The 12,554-nt window shown below is 47.1% G+C and overlaps 1 protein-coding gene across 1 annotated transcript in view; it reads right to left on the reverse strand.

Moving 5' to 3' along the window:
- Positions 1–12,554, reverse strand: part of PDGFRL (platelet derived growth factor receptor like) — a 68,953-nt gene that overhangs the window by 1,626 nt on the left and 54,773 nt on the right. The window contains exons 3-5 of the mRNA XM_032329327.1: positions 10,587–10,738; positions 5,364–5,657; positions 999–1,138 (exon numbers count right to left, since the gene is read on the reverse strand). Of these exons, the coding sequence (XP_032185218.1) occupies positions 999–1,138; positions 5,364–5,657; positions 10,587–10,738 (586 nt within the window). The remainder of the gene's footprint in view (positions 1–998; positions 1,139–5,363; positions 5,658–10,586; positions 10,739–12,554) is intronic.

Below are 12,554 nucleotides of genomic sequence, written 5' to 3' on the forward strand. Positions count from 1 at the left end.
TTTAAAGGCAATTGTGAATGAGTAAGAGCTCCTGATTGTTCAGATTTGGGGGAAGCAGAAGTAGAAATCGATATTCCAAAGGACTCCGGTGAGGAGAAAAGCTGTACCCCAAGGATGGATAACCTGATGCCCTAGATGACATAACTTCCTATTTCTAGAAAGTGAGATGGTCACTTTTAAGATGCTTCATCCAACTTTGGTGATAAGAATGTAGTGTGTTCTAGATTAATTTAACCTAACTCTAATATTACCAGTATTTAAAAAAAAAATACCCTTTCTGCTCATAAAAAGAAAACATGCTGTTGCAAATCACTGATGTCTTCAAAGTGTGACATTGCTTTTTAAAAACATGTACCTAGTCCTAGGAAACTTTTTTCCAGGGAGAGTTATTTTCTACCAATCATAGTAGCCAATACAGTTCTGGCTTATGGGCTGTGTCTTAGGAGGCCAAATCTCTTCTGGCAAGGAAGGGATTATTCCATGGTGGTAGAAAGCTGTTTATTTTAGTGAGCAAAACAGGCACAGGGGCTCAATGTGCGGTAGTTGCTCTTATGGAAAGTCTATTTTAAAATAATCTCTGGCCTCACAGCACCTTTTTGCCAGGGCCTACGTTTTTATGCCCACTTGGTGGATGTCCTCAGGAGAGCTCTCTGCTGGAAACCAAGTGGCCTCCAACTGACCCAGGAGGTGGTGGAGAAAGAGGTAGCTCCCTTCTTTGCTTTTCAGGTCTCATCCATGCTCAAGGGTTATGTAGAAAAATAACCTATAAAGAGGGTATGCTGAACTGCCTGATGGAACCCATTTTTTTCCAAAAAAAAAAAAAAAAACCACTTGTAAATATAATAAAATGTCTTAGAAAACCAATAAGCCTGGGCTCCTACTGTGGTTCCACACACTTCCTGCACTTCTCAGGTTCTGATCTCTTCACTTACAGGTGGGGAGAGAGGACCAAACAGCGAGCTGAGAGAGCTGGCTGGGGCGGGGGGGACAGCCCTCACCTTCTGTCCTGGATAGATCCACCGGAATTCCACCTCAACGTCGGGTTCCCCGAGGACTGTGCAGAGGACACTGATGTCATCCCCACTTCTCACCTGGTTTGAGGACGCCAAGATGGTTGTTGACGGAGGGCCTCTGGGAACTGAAAGGAAGCGGGGAACAGGGAAAGTGAGGTGGAATCCGGGGGACCTTGCAGACAAACCTTGAGACGCATTCTCCCCTTCGAACAGAGCTGTAACGTTTCTGCTGCCTTCCCGCTTCCCGGCCAACTTCCGGTGTCCTCTGGGGCCTCTTCTCTCCCTTGATGGTCTGGGGTGCGTGCTTATCCAGCACTCCCAGGCCCGGCCCCTTATATTTACACTGGGAGGGGAGGCTGGAAGTTCTGGGAATAAGAAGGGGAATAAGAAAGTTGAGGGAGAAGGAGGTGTGTGGGGAAAGAGCAAGCAGAAGGTAGAGAAGGGGCGGGCCGGGAGGGGGGCAGCTGAAGGGGTGAGGAGGAGCCGGGCAGGTGTGTGACTGTCCTCAGCAGGAAGAGGACCATGAGTCGAAGGAAAAGGATGTTCGCAGGAAGGGCGCAGGTACTACATCTGCTGGCCGTCCCTTCACTTCACAGCGATGTAGAAACATCTCTTCACTGGGGTCGGTTCCCTCAAGTAATGGTGATGGCGGCCTTGAGCAAGGCAATGGACTAGGAGCTGGGACAACCCAGACGTGGTCTCTGAGCCCTTGGGGACCTCTCGCGGTCTGGAGGGGGCAGACTCGAAGCGAGTAAGTGTGAAGTTTATATAAAACGTGAGTTCTGTTCGGAACTGTGAAGGAGAAGCCCAGCATGTTCTAGAAGCTCAGAATAGTCTGCAGAGCAAGAAGGGCTTCCTTGCTTGAGGGAACAATGTTAGAAATAAATCTGTCGGCTGCGCTTATCAGGCGCGGAGGGAGAAGTAGGGAGGCAGCTGCGGCCTGGGGAATCCCAGTGTGTGGAGCCCCCGCCGGGAGGTAGATGAAGGCCAGGCAGGCTGCAGGCTGGGGAGGGGGCAGGGGCCGGTCCGGCAAGGCCCTTCAGTCCACCTGCAAGGTTCTGACTAGAGGTCTAAGAAACGTGGGCACCTACTAAGTGGTCTTAATTGTAATTATAGTCAGCTATGGTATGGAAGATGAAGACAGGAAAGGGGGAAACCATTGAAAAGAGTTGCATTAGTCCCAGGAAGAGAAGTTCAATAGTTTGAACTTTTTTTTTTTCAGTGAGGATAGGGAGAAATAGGGCACGAAAAGATGATGTGAAAATGATTTGATGGGTGCCTGGATGGCTCAGTGGGTTAAGCCACTGCCGTCAGCTCAGGTCATGATCTCAGGGTCCTGGGATCGAGTCCCATATCGGGCTTTCTGCTCAGCAGGGAGCCTGCTTCCCTCTCTCTCTCTCTGCCTGCCTCTCTACCTACTTGTGATCTCTCTCTGTCAAATAAATAAATAAAATCTTTAAAAAAAAAAAAAAAAGAAAGAAAATGATTTGATGGAAAGGTGACAAGGCCTGGGAGGGAGGAGACAGGGCTGTCGGGTTGACTCCCAGTCCTGAGCCAGCACGTGGGTGATGGTATCACCATCACTGAGACCGGGAAAGCCAACGAACCGGACCCTGGAGGAAGACCTGAGTTCAAGGCAGGGCCCATGAGGCATCCAAGTGCAGACAGACCTGAAGCTGTCATTCGCAAATCTGGGCCACACATATGCACTTGGGAGCTAGCAGTGAGCAGACAGGAAGCAGAGCGTGGATATGGCTGAGGCTGGCCAGCAGGACAGCGAGGCGGGAGAAAGAAGGGTGTCCCATGGACCTCCAACATTGACAAGCTGGGAGAGGCAAGATGTTGACAAAGCAGAATAAGAAAGTGGGGGTAAGGTGGGAAAACTTGAAGCCAAAGAAGAGGCATTTCACGTAGGTGTGGCAGAATCTAATAGGATGAAGACAGAAACTTATCTACTGGATTTGATGTCCTGGGAGTCCCAAGGCCTTTAGCAAGAGCTCATTTGGTGGGATACTAGGGAGATAGATGCGGAGCGTGTAGGAGGGAGGGAAACACAGGGAACGGGGAGCACTCTTTCAGGGTATTTAGCTGTGACGGGGAAAGAGAGAAGACCTTAGCCGAGGGCTGAGGCTGGTCAAGGAAGTTCTGAAAGTTACTCAGCAGCAGTGTTACTGGGGGGCATGGCTTACTGAGTAAGTCCCAGGGCTGAAACCAGAGGCATGAAGGTATCCAAATTCTCATCTCGGAGAACTGCTTGTTGTTGGGGCCACTCATGCCTCTCCAGGGCTGCTCAAGCAGCAGCATTGCAGAAGGATTCCCCCGACCCCCAACACACAGACCACTCACCCCAGGCACAGAAGAGTTCCTATAGTCCTTCAACAGAGACAAGTCCCTGTTGAAGGACTATAGTACATGAAAAGGAATCATTTCTTCCACTCCCCTAAAGGGGCTGGCAAGGGGGTGCTTTTTGTCCCGGAAGTCAGGAGAGGGAGCCCCAAGAGTATCACTTGTTAAAGGAAGAGGACACCACATTATTCTCAGAAGATCTGCTTGTTGGCTGTGCCTGTGCCCCCAGCCCAGAGCTGGAGAGCACTGGGAATGATGGTACATGGGAGCTGCTAGGGGCACGGGAGACCCAGACTGTGTCCCTGCTGTGAGCTCCTCATTATTACATGCTCCAGAGCCAGGGGAACAGAAGGACACAGAGACATCAAGGACTATATCCTTTCCAAGACCACACTGTGGATCAGGGCAAAGAGGTACATGAGAAGAGCAGAGGCCTTTAGCTGAGGGTCCAAAAGGAGGGTAGGGCTGAGTCTGACACAGGTGTATTCACTGCAGGGGCTACTTAGGGGTAAATTCTTTATCATCCCATGGCAAGACCTCGGAGCCACCATCGCACTGGGTTCCATAATAAGCCAGGTCAGTAAATACCACCAAGAAACAAATGTCTCTGGGCTGCAGGCTCTCTCCTCCTCCAAGGCCGGCACCAGAGCAGGGAGAGGAGGAGAGGTAGACTGTCTCCCTCCACCACTACAAACCCCCACTCCAAGATGATGGCGTCACCAGTGCTGCCCGCATGCTGGTGGACAGAGCAGGAGCGGGTGTCAGGTCAAGTGTGGAGTTAACGATTGTAAATGAACAGTGTTAGAGACAGGAATGAGACTGTCTTACTAACCCAAAGTGCCCGTTGGATGTAGAGTAGACTGAGATATCATTAATGGACCTCGCTACCCTTAGGAAAGCAGGTTTTTAACACAGCAGAGTTAAAGGAAGTGAAGAAAAAGGTATTTCATATATAAATCCACTGAATTGAAACTCCTCATTAAAATGATCACATTAGAAAAATACTTCCATTTCTAATGGAGAGATTTGAGGATACTTCAGTTGGGTCAAGAGGTAGGAAGTGAGATCAGCTGGAAGAGACTGAATTTACCCATCCATGGGATTTTCCAGTAGCTCTTGTCATGGAGAAAGGGTAGAGTCATGTTCTCTACGGCGGTATTTCCCTGGCAGTGAGGGAACAGGTGGGCAAGGAGTTGAGGACACCACAGAGAGCATAGCAGTGTGAGGCCCTGGACCCCCAGCTGGGAGGGTGGGGAGGGCAGGAGGGCACTGGAGAATTTGGGGAGGAGGGTGGAGGTGAGGACAGGCACAGAGGAGTCACGGAACATGGAGCAGTAGTTGAGCAGGGGTGAGGCTGTGCGTGGAGATGGAGGTCGGATTCAGTGAGTGATTCTGCAGTTGGAGCAGCGGCAGCTGAGGACAGGCTGAAGTTGCAGCCCAAGGAGGGGTGCCTGAGGTGGAGGAGATGAAGTGGTGAGGGAACCAGGCCCAATGAACTCCAGCTGACGTCACAGAAAGTAAGACAAGGAGGACAATGAGCCAACAAAGGGAATGACTGGAAAGGAGAAGAGAAAGCTGGTGGAGCCATAATGCCCAGGGGAGCTGAGGTTCCTAACAGAGGATGGGAGGATGAGGATGAGGAAGCCAGAATTAGCACAGGAAGAACCTGACCTTGAGTTGGGGAGCGATGGTGCCCTTAAGAGACCACGGATTTGGGATACAACCAAGAGGATGTTCTCACCAGAGAGGATGTTCTAAGCAGGTGGAAATACTGGAGAATGGCTGATGGTCCTACACAGAAGTAGGACCAGAGGGAGCAGTGGATGAAGGGAGTGAAGGGGTTGGGTCAGTTCACGGGCAATTCGAGAAATGGCGGTACAGTAGGGGAGACTTTAAGAACAGCATTCTGTGCCTCCTGATTTCCATCCGTAGCTGGGAACATCAATACCGGATACTGGCTACTGGCAGAGGTTAAACTCTAGGCAGTGGTAGAGGCAGCCTTACCTTCCACATAGAGCAGTTGGTACTTGACTGAGATCTGAGACTTGCCCCCAGCCTCCGCCTTGCAGTAGACCACCCCCTGGTGGTCGGCATGAGGTTGCAGATACACAAAGCCTCTCTTCACATCATAAACAATGTCTGTTCCATTGGCTGGGATTTCCTTGGCAGGGAACTCCCTGTGGAGGGTGACTTTGGCCGACAAGACAGTCACTCGACAAGGAACCACAGCCTGCCTGTCCGGGTTCAGATAGACAACATCAAAGTAACTGGGAGAAGGTACAAAGAGTTCTCCTTTCTCTGCAAAGGGAAAGATTAGAGATTTATTAATTCTGGGGAAAAAAGGTAAGAGTACCTTAAGGATTTTTACATTCTCAGGACACAGAGAGGGAACTGCCAATATATTCAGACACTCCTTATGCGTAGAAAAAGCTATTTTTAAATGCTTTTCCTTTTCTCGTAAAAAAGATTTCACTTCCCATCTCCTTAAAGGAAACAAAAAAAAAATTTAGGTCAAGCCCAAATCAGGCTCATGAATTAGTCCACTGAGAAAGCAGGGAAGGAGATGGATTTCCTTATGTTAAGAGAATTTTAAGGACACCAAGATGGCTTAGTTGGTTAAGCAAGTGTCTTCAGCTCAGGTCATGATCCTGGAGTCCCGGGATCAAGTCCCACATCAGGCTCCCTGCTCAGCAGGGAGTCTGCTTCTCCTGCTGACCTCTCTCCACTCATTTCTCTCTCATTCTCTCTCCCAAATAAATAAGTAAAATCTTTTTTAAAAAAAAAAAAAAAAGAAAGCAATTTTAAGACTTGTGAAAAATCTGCTGTGTCTCTGGAGAAGTTAGCCCCAAAGCCAATGCTTGTAACTGCCCATTGAGAATGGTTCCCCAGCACAGCAGAGTCTCTGAGAGGTCCGGCCTAGCAAGGGTGCTGGCCTCCTCACCTGTCCTTACTCGCAGCCCAGAGGACCTCATTCCTGCCAAGGTCAATGGAAAGAGAATTAAGTAAGGACAGACAAGGAAACCACTAGGCTCAGGTTCTAAGCTCTGCTTGTCCAACACTATGCTGGGGAATTCAGTCAGTTTCTCATGTCCTCCTATTTGTTTGCCCTGACCTCACTCTCCCTGTACGTTAAGTTCTAGATGATGGCATTTGATCTTACAGTAATGAGAGAAACAAGGACTGGCTTGCCCATACATCCATTCCTTGGGATAGTCAAGGGACTATGGTTTAGGGTTTTGTTTTTGGCGTGGCACATTAAATCCTTTGTTTTCTGGATGACTCTTTGAGGGAACATTATGGTGATTGCTAAGGGAAATCTTTGAACTTAAAATTTTCCCCATGTTCTTTAAAAATAAAAATTTATTTTTCCCCATGATTTTCCCCACCATGTTTCTGAAACAAATAATTATTCTTGGCTTCTCCTTCCTAGCCCTCTTTGTGCCATAGTCATCTGATATTTTAGGTTGGGGACAGAATTCCTATATACACTAAATGTCTTCATGGGCCAAAAGTTTTTTGGCCATGAGTGCCAACTTCACTGACATGGAGGTCTTCTCTGGCTCTGAGATCAAGAGGGACTATGTCATGGCTCAGTTAAGACTCTATCTTTTCTAAGAATTTCTATCATGCTGGGGCATTTGTGCCACCATCATAATAATTATTAACTGACTTCCAGGCTTAGTGAAGGGGCACCTTGGTCAATGCTGTATCTAAAACCCACATGTTCACACAGAGTTAAGTCTATATGGCCTTGGATAAGTCAACTTAATCTCTGTGCTTCCACATCCCTGTTTGCAGAGAGAAGAATTTGGAATAGTAAAGATAGCTTTTGATTAAAGACCTTCAAGGAAAATTTCTGTCTGTAAGATTTAGAAGCCACCTTGCTTTAAAGGTTTTATAGAGGAAACTGAATGTATAAACAAAGCCAAGAGAATGAGCGAAGAGTCCAAAGTCCCAAACAAAAAATGTGACCTTACTTCTTGTATTATAAAACAGTCTTTGAAAAAGTGACCACACCAGTTGCTTTAATAAACAGGAAAAACATATTTGTAATTAGTGGATCCCATCAACCAACAGCAACAAAAAACTTTGCTGAAGTTCATTTTAAAAATTTTAGGTTACATATGACCCCTGCAAACACGGTTGTAGCTACTCAAGTGGATGGCAAGCATTACTTTAAGAAAACTAAACATGGGGGCACCTGGGTGGCTCAGTGGGTTAAAGCCTCTGCCTTCGGCTCAGGTCATGATCCCAGGGTCCTGGGATCGAGCCCTGCATCGGGCTCTCTGATGAGCAGGGAGCCTGCTTCCTCCTCTCTCTCTGCCTGCCTCTCTGCCTACTTGTGATCTCTGTCAAATAAATAAATAAAATCTTTGAAAAAAAAAAAAAAAGAAGGGGTGCCTGGGTGGCTCAGTGGGTTAAGCCTCTGCCTTCAGCTCAGGTCATGATCTCAGAGTCCTGGGATCGAGTCCTGCATTGGGTTCTCTGCTCGGCGGGGAGCCTGCTTCCTCCTCCTCCTCTCTCTCTCTCTCTCTCTCTGCTTGCCTCTCTGCCTACTTGTGATCCCTGTCAAACAAGTAAATAAAATCTTCAAAAATAAATAAATAAAATAAAAAAAGAAAACCAAATACGTAGAAATTCAGATTTCCAAGAATTAAATAAAGAGGCTATAAATTAAAATCAAAATTTCAACAAACTCCAGATTTAGCAAGATGCTCATGAATGTGGCTTTACTATACATGTAATTGGTGCCCAAGACTTTGCTATGACAAAACTCTACTGCTAAGTTACATGCATGTATTCATTTGAGGATAATTTATTGAGCTGTATACTAATACTTTGTGTACTTTTCTTTGTAGGTATTATACTTGAATAAGAAGTTAGGGGGAAAAAAAAGCCCTCTGATAGTGTCCCCCCATAAAGATCAAATACGTGTGACAGTGGCTTAATCAAAAATTGCACAAATGAACAACAGCCAGAAAGAGGTTTCAGTGTTTGCAATCAAACTCTGGGAAACATACAAACATAACGAATGCCAGACGTTTCTCTATGTGGGTAGTGGGGAAGCATATGTTCTGGAAGAATCAGAGCCAGCCGCGGGACGCTCAGCTTCCGTAACAGCTCATTTTGGTTTTACAAACCCACCATGCCTGAAAAGATAAATGCTAAACCTTGTACTGAAAATCCAATTGGCCTCTTGGCATGGCATTAAGAGAAAATGATACAATACATTAGGTCATGTCCCTTTTTGATCCAGGTTTCTTTAAAGTTGAAGTAAATATTTCAGCCTTCCTGTGACTCACTAGAGAGCATCCCATAAGTTAGGAATGAGGACCCAGCTTCAAAACTCAAAGAGACCCCTTAACCCTTATGCGATGTTCTGCTCAAGGGAGGTCTTCAGTTCAGAATCTCAACTCAAAACCCAATATTTTAGGAAGATGTGGTAGTGCCAGTCATGGCAGGATATCCTCATTCTGCCATCTGAAATATAGTTATCAGTTCTTGTCCAGAATAACAGGAGCTAAGGGCATGTGGGCAATTCTGTGCAGCACATTCCAGAATGAGGATCACAAGGGATTACCTGTGAACAACTGTTAGCAATTCTCCTGCCAACACCAGTTATGCTAGCTAGTGTCTGTCTGCCTGTTTATCAAGCTACCCATCACCCCATCCTAGAAATGGATCAAGGCAGTAAGAACAGGAGATCCTAGGTCAGAAGACCAGGAGTGGACTCTTTCTCCTCACTACCAGGTGTGGAACACTGAACAAGTCACCTTGCCCTTTCAAGCCTCAGTGTCAGCATCATAATTTCTACAAGAGACAGTAAAGTAGCTTCTTCTTATTTCCTGAGGGTGTGGTGATAATGAGACCCTTGTGACTCCAGAATCACAGAGCACGTGCTCCTGAGTCTTCTCACCGGAGAGGAGCTATGTGGGGAGGATGGGAGAACATGTGAGATTTTGCTAAATCTCTCACAAATGGCCAGGATTTAGGATCATCCAGGTCACAGCGGCTAAGCCAGCATGAGTCTGAAACATGGAAGGGTTCAGGATGTAGACAGCCCTCAAGAAAGCCCCAGCCTAGACAGGAAGGAAGCATTCTGGCTTCACCGGAAATGCCAAGGCCAACGCCAGCACCAGGGGTTGGCATTCTAAGATGCCTGGAAGCTGTGCTCCCCTCTGAACCTGCTGAAGAGAGACCGGCAGGCTATATGGCAATGCCTCTTTCCCCAAGAGCAAGTTTCGGCTGGCAGAACGTAGCCAATGCTGCTCAGAGAAGAGGTTTCCTCTGACCCACATACTTTCAGGCACTTCACTTAGCACAGGGAGGGGGGCTGGACCACACAGGCCACGACCTTTGGGAATCTTGCCCCCAAAACTTCAGCTCACAGTACTAAGAACAAAGGTGGGGGTGGGGAGGCTGTAGCTAAGCTTTTTCTGACTAGGGAGGCTCTAGAAAGGAGCTCATAATGGGTCCTGAGAGCACAATGACCAAGAGTCTGTAGCGATGCTGTCCAGTCGCACTGTGGACAGTGACGGCCATGTTCTCTGTCTGCAGCAGCCACGAGGAGAGCCACCAGCCACGTGTGGCCAAGGAGCCCTTGAAACCCAGCAAGGGTTGCTCAGAAATTGAGTTTTAAATTCTTTAATCTTAAATAATTTCTATCTAAATAAAACCCGCAACACACAGGGAGGCCTGCGTGGCTCAGCTGGTTAAGCAACAGACTCTTGATTTCGCCTCAGGTCCCCATCTCGGGGTGGTGAGAATGAGCGCTAGGCATGGAGCCTGCCTAAGATACTCTTCCTCCTTCTCCCTCTGCTCTTCCAGCCCACTCCCCAGCGTGTGCCCATGTGCTCTCTCTCACTCTCCAAAAAATAATAACAATAATAAATAGTCACACATGTTTAGTGGCTGCCATATTGGACAAGGCAGGTACAGACCCTGGAATCTGACTGGGTTCAACTCCTGGTTCCGCCACTTAACCCGTATGTCCTTAAGGACATATTTCATCTCTCTAAACCTCTACTTGCCCATGAAAGCCACAGAAATGATCTCAGTACTGACTCAGGAGGGCTCCTGTGAGACTTCCATGAAATAACTGACATAACCCGACAGAGCCTCGCCACCAGGGAGAGCTGTCATTGTCATTATTAGATATTTGGAACCATTAACTCTGGGCCAAGTCTGGCACTCTCAAGAACCCCACCAACACCCCAAACAGTTTACCTGTAAAAAAGATGTAGGTGGAGCCCGTCTTGGTCTCGTCCCTCCTGCAGACGTAGCCCTGGCAGAGCTGCCCCCAGCAGCTAAACTCGCCCGTGTCCGCCGCTGTGGAGTTGGCAAGGGTCAGCTGCCCGTAGCGCTCGTGCTGCTTCACGCTGTCAATCAAAACAAAGCCAGCTCACACCAGGCCTGCACTTGGGGCTCTGCTGTTACTGCGTGAAGTCCCTGGTGGCTCTGGGCAGACGGCCCTCCTCAGAGGGCACAAACTGCTGAAAGCGTGCTTTGGGAGGAAGTGTTTGTAGGTGAGGTGCGTTGTCAGAGAAGCTTCTAGAAGGAAGCAAAAAAGGACAACTATGTTTTCTCACTGGAGGAAATTCTGATGTTTCCCCTCAGTAACATCACTGGTATGTTAGCCCCACAGCCACAGAAACTCAGTCAAAAAGCCTTTTCAGGGTGCCTGGGTGGCTCAGTTGGTTAAGCGACTGCTTTGGCTCAGGTCATGATCCTGGACTCCCGGGATCGAGTCCCACATCGGGCTCCCAGCTCCATGAGGAGTCTGCTTCTCCCTCTGACCTTCTCCCCTCTCATGCTCTCTCAAATGAATAGATCAAATATTTTTTTAAAAAAGCCTTTTCATTCAGTCACAAAAGCTTTTGCTTCTCGTGCGTTCATTTTTAAACAGCAGTCAAGGGGCACCTGGGTGGCTCAGTCTGTTGGGTGGCTCTCTTCAGTTCAGGTCATGCTTCTGGAGTCCCAGGATCGAGCACCCCATTGGGCTCCCTACTCAGCGGGCTTCTGCTTCTCTCTCTGACCCTCCTCCTGCTTATGCTCTCACTCACACTCACTCTTTCTCAAATAAGTTAAAAAAAAAAAGCACAAAAAACCTTTAACATAAATAAAGAGCAGTCAACATGAAAGAAAGCACCTAGCATCATCCTGTGTGCATAAAATCTCTTGGATCAAAAAGAATAAATCTCCAGATATAAGCTTAGAATCTCTAAGATGCCACATTATTATAATAAAAATGAAAACTTTCTTTGGGGAAAAATGCTTGGTAGCTAAGATGCTGAGCCCCAGTTACACAGCCTATGTCTGGTACAGTATTTAGAACTTTGGAGCATTTAGCTTTTCTGTTGGCCTCACTTTAGTTTTCTCATTCTCCATCTCTTGTATTTTTGTCTTCTGGCATGGGAATATATTTGCAAACTGCTTCAGTTCCCTCTGAAATGAGGAGAAACATAAATATTAACATTGAACACTACTATTAGCTGATTGTAACGGTAATTAATTATATTATATTGTGACAGGAGTCCAGATGTAGCACCAATGGAACAGATGTTCCCCTGTAGTTTATGAGCCTCTGCATTTGGGGAGGTCAAACTAAGCGGTTTTAATCTGAGGATGCATCTCGAATACCCAAATGGCTAACCCCTCTGAGATCCACAGAACTTTGTGATGCAGTTGTGATTCTCCTGTTATATTTTGTAGCAACATCAGTGTGGTCACCATGCTAAATTTAGCACACAACAAAGTGTCTGGTTGGTTGGTTCTAAACGCAGCCCTGTTCTGGTTCATCACTGAAGAGCTGCTTTGCCCACCAGTTCTGCCAAGAGGGGCCTCCAAACTCCCACTCCATCAACTGCCTCTTTCAACTGGACGGAAATCTCTCCTCCTTCAGGAAGCTTTTAATTAGAAGCAACTCTCGCTTTCTCCTAGTGATGTAATTAGCTCCCTCATTCTCTATCCCTCAGACACCCATGGCTTCCTGTTATTACAATGGATGGTAAAAACTTTGGAGGGCAGGGACTGTGGCATATTTGCTTTATATTTCCTAAGCAAAAAATCTTTGCAGAAAACACAGTAAAGATTCCCTAGAAATAAGTGCATTGAAATTGAATTGAACCACTGGGTTGGAACTGGAAAGAATCTTGAAAAGAAGGCATCCATCCAGTTATGTATGGAAAAAAGAAA

Source organism: Mustela erminea, chromosome 21 (assembly GCF_009829155.1).
Source record: "Mustela erminea isolate mMusErm1 chromosome 21, mMusErm1.Pri, whole genome shotgun sequence".
Lineage (NCBI taxonomy): Eukaryota > Metazoa > Chordata > Mammalia > Carnivora > Mustelidae > Mustela > Mustela erminea.